The sequence below is a fragment of the Pleurodeles waltl genome, chromosome 2_1, assembly GCF_031143425.1.
Source record: "Pleurodeles waltl isolate 20211129_DDA chromosome 2_1, aPleWal1.hap1.20221129, whole genome shotgun sequence".
NCBI classification, from domain to species: Eukaryota; Metazoa; Chordata; class Amphibia; order Caudata; family Salamandridae; genus Pleurodeles; species Pleurodeles waltl.
Window position 1 is genome coordinate 576216450 of NC_090438.1, and position 23438 is coordinate 576239887.

The 23438-nt window shown below is 43.0% G+C and overlaps 1 protein-coding gene across 2 annotated transcripts in view; it reads left to right on the forward strand.

Annotated features, from left to right (window-relative positions):
* PPP1R17 (protein phosphatase 1 regulatory subunit 17) overlaps positions 1–17619 on the forward strand; it is a 138363-nt gene extending 120744 nt beyond the window's left edge. For both annotated transcript variants that reach the window (XM_069206416.1, XM_069206408.1), the window contains exon 5: positions 17163–17619. In XM_069206416.1, the coding sequence (XP_069062517.1) occupies positions 17163–17242 (80 nt within the window). In that variant the 3' untranslated portion in view covers positions 17243–17619. The remainder of the gene's footprint in view (positions 1–17162) is intronic.
* The last annotated feature ends 5819 nt before the right edge of the window (positions 17620–23438 follow it).

The window sequence follows — 23438 nt, forward strand, 5'->3', positions numbered from 1 at the left end:
AGATGACGTTCCAAAACATGTCAACTCCGGAAAAGGAGTAATGAAAAAGATCACAAAATAGTAAATACTGTGTTGGAATACGAAAGAGAAACAGGAAGGTCTTGTTAGAGCGGGGAGCCTTGTGTTGTGGCTGTATTCTCCAGCTATAGATATCAGCAGTACGGAGGTTGTTCACAGTTTAGAGCAGTGATCTTCAATCAATTGTAGAGCGCAATTATTACCCATGAGGGTATCCAGGCGCTGTTGCTGCGTGGGTCAGCTGGAGGAATCAGTCAAAAAGCCAGGTCTTGAGCTGCGTTGTGAACTCCAGGATGGAGGGTGAGGACCTTAGGTGGAGGGAGAGAGTGTTCCATGTCTTCGCAGCCAGGTAGGATAAAGCATGCCCTCCCTGGTTGCTATTGCGGACACGTAGGGGTGTGGGCGAGGTAGAGGGATCAAAGGTCTCTGGTGGGTTGGTGGAAGTTCAGGCAGTGGTTGAGGCATGGAGGTCCTTGATTGTGTAGTGCTTTGTAGGAGAATGTCAAAGGCTTGAATTGGCATCGCTTGTGTAAGGGGAACCCAGGGAGGTTTCTGAGGTGTGGGGATATGTGCATGTGTCTTGGGAGGTCGAGTATCAGTCTTGCAGCTGCGTTCAGAATGATTTGGAGTTTCTTGGTGAGTGGAGGCGTGAGTCCTGTGTAAAGAGCGCTGCCTTAGTCTAGGCAACTGGTGACAAGGGCCTGTGTGACAGTACATCTGGTGTAGGTGTTCGGTTGTCTCTTTGTTGAGCTTGAGGCAGTTGGGGTTACCAGAGGGCTTCTTGAGGAGGGGTTTGATTCTCGCTTGTTTCCAGTCTCTGGGGTAGTTGGCTGTGTTGATAAGTGCGTTGATGATGGCTGTGAGTCTGTTGCTGATGGTGTTGCTTCTAGGGTTGAACATGTGATGAAGGCAGGGATCAGTGGGGGATCCTGAGTGGATGGATTTCATGATGCCGGTGGTCATCTGAGTGGTGATCTCATTCCACTTGTGGATTCCCTGTGTGGGAGGGGAATCCGAGAGATTGAGGAGGTTGATGGTGTCTGTTGTGTTGGGTTGGGTGTGAATTTCCTTTGGATAGTAGTGATTTTGTCCTGAAAGTAGGTGACGGGGCTGTCTCACGATTTCTGCGTGGAGTGTAGAGTGTTCTCTAGTGCTGTAGGGTTGACAAATTCTTTGATGATGGTGAGGAACTTTTTGCTGTGGTTAGTACAGTCATGAATGCGGGTGGCTAAAGCTTGCTTTCTAGCAGTTTTTATGAGTTTGCAGCAGTGGTTCAGAGCATCCTTGAGTACAGTACGGTCTTTGGGAGTTTGGATCGGCACCATTTCCTCTCTAGTTCTTTGCAGGTACGCTTAGCGAAGCTCCAGTATGTACCAGCTTGCTTGTTTGTAGGTTATGTTGGGTTTGGTGGTGCAACAATGTCTGCACAGTGTGTAGGAGTTAAGGGCATCAGTCCATAGGTGCTCACTTATCTTGCTCCAGCTTCGATGAGAGGTGGAGGGAGGTCTGGGTGTTCTGTTCGGTGTGGCAAGGTACTTAAACTGGATGATGGCATGAGCCGTCCAGGTGAGATTGGAGATGTGACTGTATTTGATTCTATTGATAAAATTGAAAACGGGGTTAAGAGTGTGTCCAGCGTTGTGTGTAGGGTCTATGACTATCTGTTAGAAATGGGGTTTTTGGTTGGCAGTCAGGTTACCCTCTGTCCAAGCAAGAACCCTCACTCTAGTCAGGGTAAGTCACACACAATCTAAAATTAGCCTGTGCCCACCCTCTGGTAGCTTGGCACGAGCAGTCAGGCTTAACTTAGAAGGCAATGTGTAAAGCATTTGTGCAATAAATCATACAATACCATAATATAGCACCACAAAAATACACCACATAGTGTTTAGAAAAAAATATATAATATTTATCTGGGTATTTGTAGGTCAAAACGATCAAAGATGCAATATGAATTTGTAAAGATATAACTGAAACGTGATATAAAAGTGTTTTAAGTCTTTAAAAAGCAAACAAAGTCTCTTTCAAGCACAAAGTACATGGTTTGGAGTGGAAAATCTCCGCAAAGGGCTGCAGAAGATGAGATACATGGAAAAATGGTGTGTGCGTCGATTTCTCCCCAGCACACACGGACTTGCGTCGTTATTTTTCACGCTGGGAAGTTGTGCGTCATTTTCCGGCGCGCGGACAGTCTCTTTCTGTGGGTTGCGGGGATTACCAGATGTCCCGGGGTCTGTGCTTGGATTCTCCTGATTGTTTTCCGGCTGCACGTCATTCTGCGGGGCTGTGCGTCGAAGTTTCGCTCCCACGGCAGGCGTTGCGTCGATTTCCTCTCTGGAAGTCGGGCGGCGTTGTCCTTGCGAGGTCGTGCGTCGAAGTTCCGGTCGCCCGAAGGCGTTGCGTCGATCAGCGTCGGTGTGCAGCGTTTTTCTCGCCGCGGAACAAGCTGTGCGTCGAAATGTTCGGCGCACGAAGAGTACAAATGAAAAAGAGAAGTCTTTTTGGTCCTGAGACTTCAGGGAACAGGATGCAAGCTCTATCCAAGCCCTTGGAGAGCACTTTTACAGCCAGACAAGACTTCAGCAAGGCAGCAGGCCAACAGCAAGGCAGCAGTCCTTTGGAGAAAGCCGACAGGTGAGTCCTTTGAGCAGCCAGGTAGTTCTTTTTGGCAGGATGTGGTTTCTGGTTCAGGTTTCTTCTCCGGCAAGTGTCTGATGAGGTAGGGCAGAGGCCCTGTTTTATACTAAATTGTGCCTTTGAAGTGGGGGTGACTTCAAAGAGTGTCTAAGAAATGCACCAGGTCCCCTTTCAGTTCAATCCTGTCTGCCAGGTTCCCAGTAGGGGGTGTGGCAGTCCTTTGTGTGAGGACAGGCCCTCCACCCTCCCAGCCGAGGAAGACCCATTCAAAATGCAGATGTATGCAAGTGAGGCTGAGTACCGTGTGTTTAGGGTGTGTCTGAATGAATGCACAAGGAGCTGTCAACTAAACCTAGCCAGATGTGGATTGAAGGGCACAGAAAGATTTAAGTGCAAAGAAATGCTCACTTTCTAAAAGTGGCATTTCCAGAATAGTAGTATTAAATCCGACTTCACCAGTCAGCAGGATTTTGTATTACCATTCTGGCCATACTAAATATGTCCTTCCTGCTCCTTTCAGATCAGCAGCTGCCACTTCAACAATGTATGAGGGCAGCCCCAATGTTAGCCTATGAAGGGAGCAGGCCTCACAGTAGTGTAAAAACGAATTTAGGAGTTTTACACTACCAGGATATATAACTACACAGGTACATGTCCTGCCTTTTATCCACACAGCACCCTGCTCTAGGGGTTACCTAGGACACACATTAGGGTGACTTATATGTAGAAAAAGGGGAGTTATAGGCTTGGCAAGTACTTTTAAATGCCAAGTCGAAGTCGCAGTGAAACTGCACACACAGGCCTTGCAATGGCAGGCCTGAGACAAGGATAAGGGGCTACTGAAGTGGGTGGCACAACCAGTGCTGCAGGCCCACTAGTAGCATTTAATCTACAGGCCCTAGGCACATATAGTGCACTCTACGAGGGACTTACAAGTAAATTAAATAGCCAATCATGGATAAACCAATCAATAGTACAATTTACACAGAGAGCATATGCCTTTAGCACTGGTTAGCAGTGGTAAAGTGCCCAGAGGTCAAAAGCCAACAACAGGGCAGAAAAAATAGGAGGAAGGAGGCAAAAAGTTTGGGGATGACCTTGTCAAAAAGCCAGGTCCATCACTATCTGAAAGAGTCAAATGATTCCCTTGTTGTCTAGGAGGTTGGCAGTGTGGGTGTCATTGGTGTCCTCAAGGTGGACGTTAAGGTCTCTGAAGAAAATGTAGTGTTTGGTGTCGAGGGCCTGTGGGGTGATGAACTTGGAGATTTCATTGCAGAAGCTGGGGCGTGGCCAGGGAGGTCTGAAGGTAAGGATACCTTTGATGGTGGTGGTGTAGTTTATGTGTTTATGATGAGCTAGAAGTTGAAGTGTTCTGTCTTCTGTGATTACGCATTGGATGGTGTCTCTGTAGATTGTGGCGATGCCTCCTCCGAACTTGTTGATGCGGTTGCAGTGGATGATCTTGTTGCCCTCGGGTAGGGCCGCGGTGATGTCGGGTGCTGAGGTTTCATTGAGCCAGGTTTCTGTGAGGAAGACTAGGTTGCATGCAAGGGTGGGGATGGTGTCCTATAAATTGGTTGTGTGTCTGGCTATTGAATGGACGTTAAGTAGAGTGCAGTTAAGTTGGTGAGTGGTCATGGTGGCTGCAGACACTCGTTCAGTGGGGTGCACTGGTAGACTGAAGGAGCAGGAGAACTGGAAGTGACGGCAGGTGAAGGGGCGGTTGTCCTGCATGAAGAGTCAATGTAACACCTCCTGCTGGATGGTCAGATGTTGAAGGAGATGAGTTCTTCTCTGGAGTATTGGTGGATGATGGGAGAGCCAGGGTTCCTGGTGCTGGGTGCAGTCCAGACACATACTGGCGCAGACAGGCTTGCCTTTTGTGTGCCTCTGTTGCCCCAGTGGTATGCGTTGCCACCTAGCGGCCTCCATAAGTAGTCTCGGCAGAGGCTAGCAGCAAGGCGAGAGGGTGGGAATTGGCAAGAGCATCTGGAAATAGGCACAACACAATACAGATGAGCAGAGAGAACAAAAAAGCACAATTGCAGTAAAAGAGTGGGAGAAAAAACTAGATACAAACTACCAATAACAGATTGATGACAAAAAACGAGACACAAATTACCGATGACAGATCAATGACAAAAAAACGAGGTACAGATAACCAGAACCGATCTTCCAACTTTTTAATGCCGCAGCCCCAGTGGAAAAAAAACACCAGGGCTCCCCTCTGAATCTTTCACACTTATTCCATTAAGCTTGTTCTACTGAGACTTTAGTGTTGAGATGAATGTCTACTTCCCCAGTTTTCTCTGTGTTGTGTTTCATGACTTTCATATTCGGATATCTGTTCGTTATGAAGTTTGGTTGAGGCTTTGAATTTTATGCAAAAACAAGAACTCGTGTATCACCATCCTAAAACTCTTTCCCATTTCCTTTAGTTCCTATTTGAAGCTAGCAACAATCTCCTCTTATGACCACTTCCTTTTCCTAACCTATATTTTCTGTTAACAGTATTTGTAGACAATGCAAGCCCTTCTTTGACCTGCTTGTCACTTAACTTTTTTAAATTTCTACGGCATTTAGACACAGGCATTTTTTTCCTTTTTAGGTGTCGCTCTAGACAGCGCGCATGCACTGTCTCGAAGAGACATGCTGTACCTACTTGGTGGGCTTACAGCCTGCCCATGAGCGTCCTATTTTCTAACATCATCGCCGCTCCATTTTCTGTGCTCTCTGTATTTGTCAAGGACCTGCATATTTCATGCCTCTTTTGGTGTTTATCCCTCCCCAAGAGGACCGGCCAACTACTGTTAACATCCGCATCAGCCATTTTTCATGCATTGTTTCAGGACTACTTTTTTCTTTTTGAAATGGGTGACCAGTCCTTGCTAGCCCTTGCTGTACCCACTGTCCCTTAAGACTTATCACATCTCTCTCAAGGTAATAAAGCAAAGCAAATTATTTTTCAATCATATTTCGTCCTACACGCTGAACACAACATGTTAATCTGGCATCATGCTGCAACAAAATCAACGTATTACTGCTGCACACAAGTGATTATCCTCGGCACTTGCTGACCCTGGGAGCTATTTATTCCTGCAGAATATGTGGGAGCACCATCCTGCACAAAAACAATCCTGAGAGGTGTTTTCCTCTTTCCAGAGGAAAAACAGGGAGAAATACAAATATTTCTCCTTGTTATGCCTTCCCTGGGGAGGCGTAAGTTTTTGGCACTTCCTCAGGTTTATGTGATCAAGTAAATGTGGGGCAGCATCAAAATTCATAGGTATTGAGTGGGAAAACCCACCGCAGAGTCCATGGAATGCTCCCTGGCGCAGAGTAAGGCAACGCAGCGACATATGCTGTATTGTCTTACTTCTTATCTATGACGCCATTTAAAGCACAGCAAAATGGCTTTGCGTGGCCTCATATATATGGTTGACAGGTTTGCATCGCCAGAGCATAAAAACAAAAGTGACACCATGGTGGCACAAATATGCACCCCTATGTGCAACAAATCTTGTCCTGCAAATCTCTTTCATTCATGCTGCACACCTGAAGAACACTGGTAAATGAATTCAGGATCATATATTCACTTGCTCTAATACTCAAGCAAAGTGCTTAAACCCTTCGCTGCTAGGCCTTCCCCTCCCCAGTGCTGAACCATTTTTTGGCTATTTGGGGTACTTTGCTCTTAGGGCCCCATAACATTTTTCAAGATAAGGTATCCATTGCAAATTTGTGTCCTTTTTTCCCAACATCCTAGGAATTCTAAAGATACCCAGGGCTGGTGGATTCCACAGGAGGGGACAGAGAAAATATGCAAAATATAGTAACATTTTGAGTTTTTGGGAAAAAATGGGGAAAAAAAGCCTCAGAAAAGTGTCTGTGTTTTCTGAAAATGGTGTCCACAAATGGTTTACTGTGCTGAAGTCATCATATTCCCAGCTTTCAGGAACACGCAGAGCTAAATAAAAAAACCTAAGTTTGTAGCACAGATTTTGCATTTTTCTGAAAGGTAGCCTATTTTCTGTATTTTTTGTACTCTCAACCTACTTCTAGTTTGTGGTGGGAACCAGTGTGTGAAACCCATAAATGATCCAGATGTCTGTAAAGTAGACAAAATTCAGAATTCAGCAAGGGGTCACATGAGTAGATCGTTCAAGGTTTTCTGAAGGAAAATAACGGTTGAAATAATGAGATCTTGAAAATGAGTAGGGAAAATATGGGCATTTGTAACAACATTTTTATCTGTAACTATGTTGACTAGACCCTTCTGGCTGTGGAGAGATATAGGGTTTTTAGGTTCACCAAGAACCTAAGGTACCCAGAGCAAACAACTGAGCTGCTCCGTACAATGTTTTTTCATTGAGCACCAAGTATGGACTAATTCTTATGGGGAAATAGGCAGAGTGAAAAATGGATATCAAGCAAACTTATATTTCTGAAATGGACACAAGATATAGAGCTTAGGAGCAGTAGTTATTTCTACATTTCTGAATTTGTGGATACTGGTAATAGGGTTTGATTTCGAAGGTATTTTTTGAAAATGTAATCTTTCTTCTACAACGGATTACATTTGAAAGGCACAAATGCAGCATAATACAACTGATGATAAAACATTTTCAACTATTCTATGCTCCCACAAGTATCCTGATAAAAATGGAACTTCACTTATGTGGGTAGACCTAGTGCACACAACAGGAAATGGGCAAAACGCAACATGGCCGCAACACATTTTGTCACTCACAACTGACCCTTCTTTGCAAAGTCGGTAGCTGTGGATTTTGAACCCTAGCTGAGACTTGTGTGGCTTTCACTACGTCTTTTAACCCAGAATCCCATGCAAACCTTCTGTGATGGAAAGTTCTGAAATCTGTGGGAGCCAGAAACTTCCTTCCATCCAGCACTTCCCCAAGTCTCCCGATAAAAATGGTACCTCACTTATGTGGGTATACCTAGTGCACGCGATAGGTACAGTCCAAAACACAACATGGCTGCAGCACATTTTTCCACTGAAAACTTACCCTCTTTTTCCAGTGTGGACATCTCTAAATTTTGGACCCATGCTCACCTGGAATCTAATGAGACGTATCCAACTGGTACATTTTTAAACATTAGACACCTAGGGGTATCCAGGGTGGGCTGACTTGTGTGACTTCCACTACATTTTGCTACCCAGAATCCCTTGCAAACCTCAAACTTTGACTAAAAACCACACTATTTTCTCACATTTTTGTGATGGTAAGTTCTAGAATCTGCAGGGAGCCACAAGATTCCTTCCACCCAGCACTCCCCCAAGTCTCACAACAAAAATGGTGCCTTAATGGTGACAGTAGACTTAGTGCCTGCGACAGGAAACGGCCATAATGCAACTTGGACACAGCACATTTTTCCACTGAAAAATGACCCTCTTTTTCCAATGTGGGTAGCTCTAGATTTTGCACCCTAGTTCAGCTGGCACTGTGGGAAACCTAGCCTACCTGTAATTTTTTTAAAAGTAGACACCTAGGGTCAACCAGGTTCAGCTTATTTGCATTGCCTTCATCACATTTTGTTACCCGGAATCCCTTGCAAATCACAAACTCTGACTAAAAACACATTTTACTGAGATGTCTTTGATGGAAAGTTCTAGGAACTGTGAACAGCCACAAACTTCCTGTCACCTGGCAATCCCTCAAGTCTCCCGATAATTTTTTTACCTTACTTGTGTGGGTAGATCTAGTGCCTGCGACATGAAATGGCCAAAAATGCAACATAGACGCAGCTGATTTTTCCTCCAGAAACTGACCCTCTTTTTTCCAACGTGGGCAGCTCTAGATTTTGGACCCTAGCTCATCCGGCACCTAGGAAAACCTAGCCAACCTCTAAGTTTTTTAAAACTAGACACCTAGGCATATTCAGAGTGGGCTGCTTTGCATGACTCTCACCATGTTCTTTTACCCTGAATTCCTTGCAAATTTCAAACTTTGACTAAAAGATACGCATTTTTCTCAAGTTTCTGTGATGGAAAGTTCTGGAATCTGCTGGGAGCCATAAACTTCCTTCTACCTGGCATTTCCCCAAGTCTTCCGATAAAAATGGAACCTCACTTATGTGGGAGTACCTAGTGCCGCCACACGAAATGGTCCAAAACACAGCATAGCAGCAGCTCATTTTTCCACCCAAAACAGATCCTCTTTTCACACTTTGAGTAGCTCTAGATTTTGAACCCTAGATCAGTTGGCATCTAGTAAAACCTAGCCAACCTATATATTTTTTTAAACTAGATGGAGGGGTATCCGTGGCTTCCACCATGTTTTGTTAACCAGAATCCTTTGCAAACCTGAAACTTTGACAAAAAACAAATTTTCCTCACATTTCTGTGATGGAAAGTTCTAGAATCTGTGGGGAGTCACAAACTTCCTTCCACCAGAGTCTCCTGATAAAAATGTTACCTCATTTGTGTGGCTGGGCAAGACCATTCACACCACCAGCTGCGGGCTCAGCACATTACAACACTCACATCAAAAGACAACACCATTCAAGGACTAATCATTTTCATATGCCCACAAAACTGTCAGAGCAATCACACCGGCTGACTGAGTGTGGGGACTGGCCTTCGGCTAGCAGTGTGTATAGTGACCATCGGCAAATCACTACTCACACACTGCCAGCCAAATGCCAGCTCACACACACTGCCAGCCAAGCATCAGTCTATGCACACCACCAGCCAAGTGCCAGTCCATGCACACCACTAGCTAAGCGCCAGTGCACGCACACTGCCAGCCAAGCGCCAGTCCACAGACACCACCATCCAAGTGCCAGTCCACGGGCACCACCAACCAAGTGCCAGTTCACGCACAACACCACCAAGTGCTAGTCCACGCACATCAGCAGCCAAGTGCTAGTTCACGCAAAGCTCCAACCAAGTGCCAGTTCACGCACTCTGCCAGTCAAGTGCCTGTCATGCACACCACCAGCTAAGCACCAGTCCACGCACACCGCCAGCCAAGAACCAGTCCAACCACACCGCCATCACTTATTTTTAACAAAAAAGAAAACACACCCCAATTGGAAGTAGATGCAAAACTATATCAACAAACACAATAGCTCTAACTAAATACATCACACTAACTGTGAAATCCAAATAAAAAACATTAAACAATACAGACCAGTCAGTTCCCTTTCATGCTCCCAGTTGCTCGCACTAATTCTGTTGCGTGTGGTACAATTTAAAACATGTGGGCACAAATAGCTCAGGATTAGAAGGGCATTTGGGGGCAGTACATACAACTCTCCTTTTGTACGCCTCATTGGACACACACTCTACATCCCCTACAGCGAAAAATGTTTTGGGTGTGGGAGGAATGTAATCGGGAAAGTGAGGATCTTTTAATAGCCACATCATCTGCCACTCCAACTCTAGGAACATGTGGCTGTTCCACTACAGCAAGGCTGCCTATCACAGACTGCTGAAACTGAACAAATGTAATCTTTGAACCTGAAGAACAATCCTTGAATACAACAAAAGTATTGAAGGCTGCTAAATGGAACCAATGGATAGCCAACTTCTTATACCAAATGTAAGCCTATGAACAGCAGTAAGGTTCCAACCTCTGATCTACTCTATCTATACCACCCATGTGCTTATTGTAGTCTAAAATGCACAAAAGGTTTGTGAGCTTCAGCAACCTGACCCCAAACAGTCACAGGTGAAGTACTTTCACCATGAATGGTTGTCAGGATGTGTTCTGCCTGAACATTTCACAGCTGAAAGTTCATCACTATGCAAGGCACTGCAGTGTCCCCTCTGAAGCTTTTTACATAAATGCTCTCTAGGGTAACTTTTGCGGTTAGGGCGGATTGTGCCACAAGCAACAGTGTCCACTTTGAACAATTCCTTGAACAATTATACACCAGTGTAGAAGTTTTCTAAGTATAAATGGTGACATTTGTTCAAAAGACCCGTACCAAGTCCCCACACAATTTTCTCACTGACTCCAAAGTGGACAGACAACCAGAGTAGCCAATAGTGTAATCCCTACTACTGTACACTCTGAAATTGTAGACATATCTAGTACTAATCTCAGACATCACATACATCCTAATTCCATAATATGCCCTCTTGCTAAGAATGTACCGCCTAAAAACCAAATGGCCCTTTAACAAGACCAAAGACTCATCCACAGCGATTTCTTTCCCTGTATATCTCTGAAAATTGATCTAAAAAATGATCATGGGCAGGCCGAATCCTAAAGAGACGTTCACAATCAGGTTGAGTTTGTGGCAGTGCTGAAGCATTATCAACAAAATACAGCATCGGAAGCAGAAGCAAATACCGATCTAGAGTCATGGTTACAGGAAATATAGCCGTTACCATTAAGGGACTAGTAGACCAATATGAAGACAGTGACGGCTTCCTTATCAATCACATCAAAAAAGTTAAACCCAAGTAGTTCTTCAACAATGGTCAATAATAGCATCCAAAAATACATTGTCCATAAACAATTGAAAGAAATGCATAGGCAGCCAAAGCAGCCACAATACATGCCCCAATAAAAGGGGGTGACCCTTGCCTAAGGGGCCGCTCACAGACATATAAATAAATACAATCCCTGATGTCTAGTGGCTTTGTGCCTCTCTTGGGGGCAGATGGGCCTACAAATATGCCAAAATAGATGTCCCAATAAAGAGGAGCAACCCTTGCCAAACAGACTACTCCACGGCTGGGTGGAGGAAGGTGGTATCTAGGTTTTTGGAGTGGTTGAAGGGTTGGGAGATTATTTCACAATCAAGGACATTTTGGGAAAAATGGGGTATAAATAGGCATTTTACAGCCCACGTTTCACTTAAAATGGCTTAAAACCTAAATGCTACAAGCTCTGAAAGGGCACTCTGAAGTGGCAGTCATGAAATATTCCAGTACTTTCATGGTTCGATTTGGAGTAGGGTAAGGACTGGAGTATGTGACAAGTTGCTTTGCCTTGTGTTCTGTCCCTCACTCATTCAGTCACTAAATGCTAAAGCACTGTGTCATACTCTGCATTCCAATTCAAGACCCTTGCAACCAAGCATCACTTCACACAGTGTAGCATGCTACCTGGCTGCCAGTGCACTTCATCAGGGGTATGAAGTTCTGCAAAACAGGAATCACAATGCAACAGAATAATTTAAACGTGTAACACAGTGTCCACCAACTAACCTACCAAACCTTGCCAGTGTTTTACTCCAGTTACCACTGTGAAAATTGAGGTATACAGGAAGTGGTGAGTGCTTTAACTGGGATGCAAAGGTGGAGGGATTTCTACTAATGTTAGTGGTCAACGAAGTATAATTAGGGATGCTTTACAAGAGGCATGGCAAGTAAAGGCTTGGCCTAAAACATTGAAAACTTCCTATTTAAAAATTATAAAAATTATGAAAATATGAGGATGTGAATTAAGCATTAGAAAGGTCTGTGGAAGGGTATGTGTCTTGCTGAGTATCTTGATCACTCATGTTTTCCATTTTATATCACTTTCCTTCCTCTACATTAGTCACTTAAAATGTTTACTCCCCAGATCTCTCTTTCTAGAGTCCCTCAACCTATCGACTTATCTCATACTTCCTCTCCTGTTGCTTCAAAGCTGTATTTTCACTCAACTTCTAAACATATCTGCATTTTTTTCCTCTATTTAACCATCTTCTCTTGCTCTCTCTGTCTCTGTCTCATACACACATACGTACACACACACACACACACACACACACTCACACACACACACACACACTCACACAAACAACCTCCCCACCGGCATTTCTACATAGAAATGAATTACAGTCAGCACCTATATGAACATAAGTGCCCTGTAGATTCTGCAGAGTCCAATTATTGGATAGGCATAAACACCTTTATTACTCACTGATTGGCACTATGAGTAATTGCAATTGAATCTTATGTGACTATCACTCTGTGTACTCTCCCAAAGAGGCAACAGACTGAATAGACATGTTGTCTGAACACCTTTTTGATGCACTGAGTGGCACTGTTAATAATTACATTTAGCATGTACGTAACATTCAATCTGTCCGCTCTGCAAAGAGACGTTCCATGGGCATGTAGTCTGAACACCACTATGACCAACTGATGAGCCCTGTATTTACAATTGACACATGTGTGACTACTGCTCTGTGAACTTACAAAAGAGGCAATATATTGGAGGAGCAAGAAGTTTAAACACTTTGGGCCTCCTCTAAAAGCCAATGGTACAGCGCGTTGCTGCAAGCAATCCTCCTGCGCCTAGCTGCAGAATTTCCAAAATGCAGGGATAGGCAGTATTAAAAGTATATGACGCATCCCTGTGTTTCCCCCTGCGCCGGCGCTAAATTAGCTGCCTAGCGCCAACACAGCCACGCTTGCTCAATGGTGCAAGGATAATATTTCAAAAAAAATGTTGGTCCCTTTGGGGGAAGGATATGAATTAACCTCCAAGACAGTGGTTGTACCATAAAGAACTTTCTTTACCTATGAGGTTTGTAAGTAATATATCACATTTATTGGAAACTTAAATTCAACAATTTAAAGTAAAGTAATTGAGGTGATCCTATATAATGGCACAGTGTGAGTGAATTATGTGTTAGCATAAGTGTTGCAGTGCTATTTACATGAAAACTAAAACCAAACTGCAGTTAAAAGTATCAGTTCTCAAATAAGCACCTATAATCATAGGTGCTGTGAGCCTCCTGAATTTTTTTAAGTCAATCCACAATTTCTAATACAATGTTGACGTTTCGAGCCTAATCAAAGAAATTAATTCAGGCGGGTCACCATCAGGACAGAATATTGAAATAGGAAGCACCCCTATTTAATTGTACTTAGACACATCCTAGTCTTGTTAACAATAAAACTTTACCAATTTACCTTCCATCTCATGTAGCCCTGGTGTGTTGTTAATAATACCACTTTTTTACTTTGCCATCTAATGGCTTCAGGAAGGTCTTAGATCGTTCCATGAAAATAAGACAAGTGTTTAAAGTCCTTTTTAAAACTTGTTGACATGCTCCTATGTTAAAGTTAAGAATCTGCAGCACTGATTTCATCAGGTTAAATGTTTTGTCTGGGAGTTCAGCAGCACGGTGAATCAATGGTGCAAGGATGGCTGTGTTGCGGGGGAGATTGTTTTTGTGTAAGAAGGGACACATTCCTGCACAGAAAGAATCCTTAATAGTGATTTGCTCATTCTGTGTGTGCTGCAGAAGGCAGCACACATAGAAAGTGCAAAAATCGAGGAGAATTAAAAAGTCACTCTGATGCCTCCCCTGGGGAAGTATTAGTTTTTGGCGCTGTCTCAAGTTTACAATTTCTTGTAAATCCGAGGCAGTATCAAAAAGCAATGGTTGTTGCATGGGTCCAGCCACAGGAACACCCATTCACGCCCCTTAGCCGCAGAAAACTGCGTTCGGCAGCCTATATATACAAGGCCGCGTTAAGCCTGGAAACGTGGCTTAACCAACGTTGTATATATGGCACAGTGCACAGCGCCACCGGAGCGTCACAAAAAGTGATGCACCGGAGGTGTCAGGGCCTTGTAAATGAGGCCCCTTATGCCTAACTGGCAGATACTGAAATTACAGCTGGCACTAATGGGACCTTCGCTCTGTGTGCTCTGCAGACTGGTAAAAGACTGGATGGATATGTTGTTTGAACGCTTTTACCCACTCACAATGTGAGAAACTATCACTGCCTTAAATCTCACCATCAAACCTTTTCATCGATCCCGTCATGAACATCCATTCATACTCCTTAAAAAAATACCTGGAAGTGACTCAGGTGACAGTATGTACTGCGCTTTAAAAGCATCATATCTTGCAAGGGAAACGAACTAAGGAAAAACAACATGTGTAAAAAGTCAATTCTTTTAAGGAATGCAAGATGAAGAAAAAGGTGTGAAATGTAAACAAGGACTACATCTATTCCATAAATAAGTTTAATAGTTTTTCTGAATGTCCTGCCTAGGTGGACTTCCTCAGTAACGACAATGACAAGGATAGCTCTTCCTTGGATTAAGTCGGGGGGTTAGATGTACGTACATTTTATTTGCAAAAAATGGTTGCTAATTGCACACCCACTGCTTGCGAATCACATTATATTTTGGATTCCGAATGGGTCATAATATAACCTATCTCATTAATATGCATGATGTAAGTCACAAATTGTGGCGCACTCTGATCAGAGGGCATCATCTGGATGACGCCCTGCTAGTGTCAGATGACTGTGACTGCCTTTCAATAAAGTAAAGTTCTTTTTTTAAATGTGCTTGTTTTTATTAAAAGAAATGGGGCTTCGTTAAAAAAACATTTATTTTTATTTAAGTGTTTTCAAGAGTTGGCTGCCTACTCCTGGACAAACTTTTACCAACATTCACAAAGGGGAAGGTTTCCCCTGAGAGACACCTTTCCTTTTGCAAATGGATTATCTCTTTTTATGAGAAGCCAGAAGTCATTAACTTGATAACATTGTATACCGAATCTTAATTTAGAAGGGACTCTCTAAATCTATCCCTTTCAAATTACAATTTGGTATCCATTCCTAAATCCCTTTTGTGATGCAGTAACCCTTTCCTGAAATCCAAAATGGGTTAGTGCATACCAAAAAACATTGGATTGCAAACTATATGATTTTTGCCAATCCGCAGGCAATTTAAAAAAGGCTTTGTACATCTGTCCCTAAGTGGCATATTCACAATGAATTGATGTAGGGCGGAGCCACAAGTATTTTTGCTGTACTGCTCTACGCCAATTTGAAAGGGCAGAAATGCACAGTATTTACAAGTTATGGTGCATTTCTATCCTTTCCCTCTGTCTTGATGCACAATTTGCTGCCTAGAGCCAACACAGGTACCCTTGCACCATTGCATGCAGGATTGTTTTGGTGTAGGAAGGGACACCTACCTGCACAAAAACAATCCATGGAGGCATTTTTCTCTTTCTATGTGTGCTGCAAAATGCAGCGCACATAAAAGAGGAAAAAATGAGGGGAAATATCTTTATTTCTCCTTATTGCTCCTGCCGTGGGGAATCGTAAGATCGTTTGACACATTCGCATGTTTACATTGCCTTATAAATCAGGTAATGCAGAACCCATGGGTGTTACATGGGAAAACCCACTGCAACACCCATGGAACACCCCCCTGACACAGTGTAAGGCAACCCAGTGACTTGCACTACGCTGCCTTACATCATATCTACGAGGCCATGTAAAGCCACGCTAAGTGGCTTTGCGTGGCCTTGTAGATATGGGTCTGCACTATACACCACTGGAGCATCAAAAAGAGTGACACACCTGCAGCGCAAGTGGCTTGTAAATATGCCCCCAAATCTTTTTTTTAATGAAGTATGACCTTTCTTGATAAAACCATGCAGATCTGGGACATCATCTAGTCATTCAGTTCATGAAGATGTATCTGCAACCTACAGTTCAAATCTTTGCAAGGCCAACTTAGATGTTCTTTCTTCCGAAGATAAAAAATTGCAGACCAATAAACTGGATAAATTTCAAACTGGACAAGTATTCAGAGCACTTGAAACGGCAAGGAAAGCTATATACTAAAGACGCATTATTGTGATTATTATCAACTTGTATGCACACAAATCATTTCAGTTTGAAATTGGTTACATCATAAAAACAAAGCCCTGCACAACCTGTTCAAAAATATTTTTGTCAGAATTGGGTGCACACAAACGTCTTCACAGCTCACACCAAGACAATTACGTCTTGTTCCCTGCATTGTTGCTGTTGGAAACAAGGCAATTACTGTATGGCATTTTACGAATCATAAAAGCAAACCTTTCCTGAACATCACGCAAGCTCACTCATGTCAGTTTCTGCTGTGGATTCGCTAGAACACAGGAATTTAATTGATCTATAATCTGTTAATCGGTGCTTTCATAGCATGCGCTATCTTGAAATTGTTACAATAGATGTGGAGCAGTCGATCAAATCTAATTTTCATAAACATTATTCGAATTCTGTGCTATCAACTGAAGTGGAGCCTACTTTTTTAAAATACAGATTGTAGAGGTATCTCTATTATTGAGATTACTAAAACTATTGAGGTCTCTCAATAGAATGCGATGTTGTTGACAGAAGAAGCAATTAAGGAATTATTCAAGTACAATGGAGTTTGTGGCCCCGTTCCAAGTTAATCAGGTCGGATTGTGGGGTAACGTGGATGGAAAACTTGCAATATATCTCTTATTCCTCACACAAATTTTGCAAATTTTTACCTGGCGAAATTTGTGCAGCCAAAAAGCCTTTCCGACCTGTGCAAGTTTTGCACATAAGTCGCAATCAGTTCTCCCACTTTCCCCACATTGAGAGTTATATAATGGGGAGATCCGCACATGTACTGGTTATGTCTAGTAAGTCTCACTTGTAATATTTGAAAGGACTTTACATTATCAAACCCTAAACTTAAGTTCTATTAAACTATGTACATGATTAAAAAAAAAAAAAATCACATCTTTAATATATGTTTGTTTTATAGGTTGTAAACTCGTTAAAGATCTTAAAGAAGGAAGACGAACAATTGCAGAAGATGATGAAGAAGAATACCTGCATACATAACTTTATCCCGCATATCATTGCAGATCTGTCATTGTAAAATACATATGTAGTTGTTCATTGCTGATGTATTTCCATAATCATTTTAGATATAGGTCAAGGAGCTGCATTTCATGTTTATAAGACAGCATTTCTTATGCTGGAGGGCAGCTAATACGTGATTTGCTTCAGTTTCATCAATAAAGCCTACATATTCTCCTCAAATTGAGTCTTAGGGCCACCAGCATACCTCTGCCTCTATGTACTCCTCTTAGGAGATACGTTTAAGTTCTCCTCGGTCTAGTTTACCTCTACTGTACATCACTCCTGCGTGACTGATGGTGGGGAGCACTGTCTGCAGTTTGTTGAAACATTCATTAAAATGAAATAATCTACAAAGATGTGAATAGTTGTGACTGATTTTGTTTAAAGAACGACTTCTTGTACGTGGCTTAATGGATAAAAAACACAAAGAACTCTGGGCCCGTCCTGATTCCGATGTAGTCCAAAGCTGTCCTGTATGTCGCTGTATTCTAGGTTTCGCGCTGTTCGTTTTGTGATTTGTGCAAATTATAATTTTGCAATCCATAATCATGTAAATATAGAAACTCCTAAATGCTAATCAAACTACCAAATTGAAGCAAAGCAAAACTAATCTAATCAATTCCCTCTTTTCATACCCGCATTGCTCCCTGGTTCTTGATACAGGTTCATCCATAAACCAATAGAACTTCAGATGTGAGCAATCTCTTTCTGAAGGATGTTCCATCTAGTAATATGATTACCAAGGCCGAGATTCACTAACATTTGGAGCAGTGCAATGCAGCAAAGCAAAGTGCTGTGCTGCGTCAAATGGAGAGAGCAGGAACTCGCCATATTTACTAAGATATGGCGTGTTTCTGCTCTTTCTGCACTGGCACACTAAGTGCTGCCTAGTGCCAATGCAGCCACCCTGGCATCATGGTGCAAGTGTTCCTGTCTTATAGGTAGGATTGTATTTGTGCAAGAAGGCACACCTTCCGGCACAAAAAGGATTTTTAGAGGCATTTTCCGCTTTCTATGTGGCTGTAGAATGTAGCACACATAGAAAGAGAAACTAACAAGGAGAAATAAGCATATTTCTGCTCGTTACGCCTCTGTTGGGATGGCATATAATTGTGATGCATTCCCAGGTTTACTACTCTTAGTGTATCTGGGAATACATAATCCATAGGTGGATGCAAGCTAACGCCCACACTCCACCCATGGAACGCCTTCCCAACGCAAAGCAGTTATGTGTGCTGCCTTACGTTTCTCTAGATTTACTATGCCACAGAGAGCAAAGGAAGGAGGTTGTACATGGCTTAGTAAATCTGACTTAGGGGCTTGCATTGCCTTCCATCACGTTGCATGACACAAGGGCAACCAAGCCTTTAGTAAATCTGGCCCTTAATGGATTCCACTTTCCTAAGCCTGGTAAGTGGTTGTAGCTGAGGACCTTTGAAAGGCAGAGACTAACAGATGGTGGTAAAATGCAGCTTTCTTTTTCACAGTTAAAGGTAACTGTAGTCCACAGTGTACTGGTGCAGAACCCACCGTTGCATTTTCATTATATGGAAACAGCAAGCTTTACTGTTTCATCTGTATAGAGTAGAACAAAATTCAAAAAGTTATTAGGTTCCCTAAAGGATATCTGGCACCTACACATTCCTGAGGCCTCTTTGTAGCGTGATGAAGATTGTGCTAGGAACCTTCATTTGTGGGTACTGGTTGCAGGTGAGGTGGCAATTTTTCCCCAATTCAAGTGGTGGCTATTGAGATGCCATCATACTTGGTCCTGATTGATTTATTTATAGATGTGCAATCAGTGCCAGATGAGTACCGGTTGTGGAACGGAGCTGAGGTATGGTTTGGTAGCATCTCTGCCCGGGAGGACTGATTCCTGCCCCACAATCCATAGCCAATGCCTGCTGGCTACAAATGACCAGATATGAGTTAATGCTACTAGTAAACGGCACAGAGGGTGGATTCAATTCCAACAAATAAGAGCTTTGGGTTATGCGCATCACTGTTATGCAAAACAGGATGGTGGGTGTTCCTGTTGTACATTCATCCCAGGAAATGACAAAGAAAATGGAATATTGGCCAAGGCTATTCAGGCCCTACATACTTTAAGGGACAACAATGCGGGGGAACAGAAGGCCCCCAGTTGTTGGTTTTCCAGCTGTTTCTCATGGCTACTATTTTGGCTCTTAGGCCTGTTAAAAGCTTTAATACCATTAATATTAGTCTTTTTATTATGCTGCTGCTGCTCCCGAACAATATTGCAATGATGCCAGAAAGGAGTACCAAAGATAGGCACACTAGGAAAGAACAACATATACAAGGATAGATCAGAAGAAGTGTTAAAAATTAAACAAGAGGGGGGAATGTGGAGATATGAAATAGAACCTTAACTCCATCCTGTGAAGAGACTCAATTTTCTGCCACTCAACCAACTGAACATGCAGAAAACAGACCTATGTTATGTGCTACGTCCTGAGTTTCAGTGCATAGATTAGTTACAGGCATAGGCAGAGAAAGAACACAGTTTTAAGAAACAGTACAGGTTATCTTATCTAGAACAGCAGAACATTCCCAACCCAGTGAATGTAGGGCATCACTTATAAAAAAAAATAGGCTGAGAAAGAACTCACATGACTAACAGATGTGTTTGCCGGATTGTAACGTATGCATCAGCTTTGGACTCATTTCTTGTTGAAGTGAATACATATTGGACGCAGTCAGATGATCTTTGAAACTCTCCCTTGTACGTGACTTTGCATGCAGCACTACAGCGGGACTCCCGGCTGTGAAATAAAGTCTATCCTGAGAACCCAAGTCAGAAGGCCAGGTTTTTGCTGTGATGTAAGAGAAGGAGTGTCATCCCCTTCTGCTTTGGTACATGCTGGGAATATGGGCAAGTGATAGGGAAGCAGAGCATAGTCTTCTTGATGGTTTATGGAAGTTCAGGCGGTGATTAATGTGCAAGGGTCCTTGGTTGTGTAGAGCCTTGTGTGAGTGGGTTAGCAGACTTGAATTGGTGTCTCTTCTGTACGGGGAGCTAGTGAAGTTGCCTGAGGTGGAATGTGATGTGGGTTTGTCGAGGATAGCCAAGGATGAGCCTGGCTGCGGCGTTCTGTATGGTCAGAAGTCTCTGTAAGGTGTGTGCAGCGATTCCTACATAGAGGGCATTGCTGTAGTCCAGTCGGCTGGGGATGAGGGCCTGTGTCATGGTGCGTCTCATGTGAGGTAACCACTTGAAGATCTTACCTAGCAAACCAAGGCAGCTGCGGTGTCACTGGATCAGCCTTGAACAAGCTGCAACTGGAAGGCGTTGCAATTAGCAGGCTGGATGTCCAGGTGCCTGCAGGGTGTAGTATTGGCGTACATCCCTCTTCCATCTATGTACTACCACATGTTGTCGCTCTTGTGCATGCGCATAGATATCTTTCACTGTTCTATTGTCATGTAGTGGAACTATCAATATCTGGGACACCAATATGGCAACAGAACACAGGCCTTTTCAGCTATATGGCAACTGGACTTATGCTAATGTACCACATACCCAATCGGAATCCATCAATGCTGCAAGGCCCTCCTATAGGGATGTCATATCTATTATCTGTTTACAGTTCTTATTCATTTCACCTCTATATGTTCCATTCCCTCTAAAACACACTAAGCATTCTTTGGAAAGCAAATGTGTTTCGGGCCAGAAACTGGATCCAAACAGGTGTGTGAGAGTACCTCAGAATCTCATATATAGCTACAATTCATACATGTCTGATTATATGCTGTACCATCACTATAACTTTCCTTTAACACCCTTGAGGGGCAGTCAATCATTATATTACTTCGCCACTGCCACCTGACATAAGCCTGGGCGTGGAATGTTAACTGAGGCCAGTGTTCACAGCTGGAGTCGCTCCTATTATAACATTTCCTAGACTTCAGCCCTGCATCTGCCACTGTTTTAAGTATTGATTTCGGTTGCCTGAGAATTCCTGACTTTTCAAACTGGCTGTATTGCTGAAACTTAGATTGAGTTTGTTCCTCTAATATTGCTGTGGAATTCCATTTTGGTGTTCAAAAGCTTCAACCATGAAATTGCACTCTCCCTTAGATATAACATGACATCAGTGTTATCATATGGGGAATGGGTGTTCTTGAACCCTTCTTATTTTTTGACTATCAACAGCATGTGGTATGAGGGTATAAACAAAGCACGAAACATTAAAATGTGCTGTAACAGTCATTTGTAAACATTTGTACCACATGTTCTGGTGCCACAAGGGATGCATAGAGTGCTGAGAAATATCTCTCTTTGACCTTAATAATTTGTCAGTTGTACCTGTAAGTTCCCAAGGGTATTCTGGGTCTTGCAGTGTTTCATTCATCAGACTACCTGGCAGACCCTTGTCTCTTAAGGAAGGGGGTCAGCAGCATTTCATTCATCACATTACCTTGCAGACCCTAGTCTTTTAAGGAGGGGGTCAGTAACATTTGGCTGCCTAGCAGGCCCTTCTCTCTTAAGAAGAAAGGTGCCAGAAACACATCAGAATGACTACCCTTAAGAGATTAAACACCAGCAACACAAATATGACAAATAGTCTTTTAAGTCTCTTAAAGGGGAGTCCATACCCTCCCTCTCCTTACTCCTAGCAAGAAGGAAGGACATTGTGTTGAGCTGGTCTGATAGCTGTCCTGTGTATCCAGTGTTTCAGCTCGTGGTCCTTTACGGCTGTTAGAGTAGTCTGAACTACTGTGTACGGTCCAAGAAGTGTGGATCCTTCCATTGATGAACAAAATTCTTGACAAAAACCTGGGAAACCGGGGAAAGTTGTTGTGGTACCACAAGTGGCGTGGTGGAGCTCACTTTTTATAGGTGAACCTGTTTAGAAAAAACCTGGACAGCGCTTGTTAGGGTAGATATCTATGCTGACATACCTTGCTATGTCACATTAACCGTTTTATCAGCATCATATTTTTCCTATGTGGGACATCTCCCATTGGCATTGTGACAATCTGGTGTGGCATCACATGATGGTCAGAGGAGGGAGCATTCCTAAGGCGAATAATACCAGGGACAAACAATATAGCTAAGTTCTGTTCAGTGTTACTGATATCTTCCTTTTTTATCTTTTAGGGCACCATTCAGGCTTTCCACTATCATTATTTTGGGGGTGATAGGTAGAGACAAGGGTGTGCTGTATTCCCAGCAGTTGGGTAATGCATTCTGAGATCTTATTAATAACGTGTGTGGCATTGTCCAAGCGAATGGCCTTGGAAAAAAAACCATTTTGTGACTACTTCTTTTAGAATGAATGTAGCTGTGCTTTTTGCATCCTTGGCCTTGCTTGGGCATGCCTCTATCCACATAGAGAAAGGACAAACTACATCTATCATGTACCTTTTGGTGTTACATCTGTTTAAAATATCTACAAAGTCAATGTGTGCAATTCTTGGAAAGGATCCTCTGACCTAGGTATGGATGATGGTGTTCTGGATGAACTGTATTGTTTACATATAAGACATTGATGTATAAAACAATCAATTAGTTTCAGAAGGTCTGAAACAAACAAGTCTGCTGATATGGTGTCTAACAATGTCTCTGTAGGGACATGTGTTGGTAAATGTAATTGTGTTAATGCTAAATGGAACAGTCTCTGAGGCATCACAAGTTTGCCCGTATCTGTATGTCTATACAGAAAATCAGTGGATATCCTATATCCTCTCTGTTCCCAAACCTCGTTTTCCTCAGGAAGAACTGTTTCTTGTATGTCCAGAAGGTGGTATGCTGCTAATGTCATATAGGGGACATCTTATGTCTGCACTGTACATATGGTATTAGCCATTTGCCCAGCCTCCTTAGCTGCCTGGCCGCCTATGTTGTTGCCCTGTGACAGAGCATCCAAGCCCCCGTGTTTACTTGGCATTTTACCACTGTTTTGTTCCCCTCTCTTCGCATTTCTACTATTAGTTGTTGTAGTAGGGGGCATGAGCCTCTGGGGTACCATCACTCTTCTGAAAACCTCTTTTCTGCCACCTTGTTATCTCAGAATAAACAGTAGAGGCTACAACTGATGTATATATTGTAACATCATCTGGATACATCAATTGTAATGTCTGTACCAGGGCGTGTAGTTCCGCTGCTTGGGCGGAAAAGTGTGAAGGCAATGGTAAGCACTGCAGTACTGAG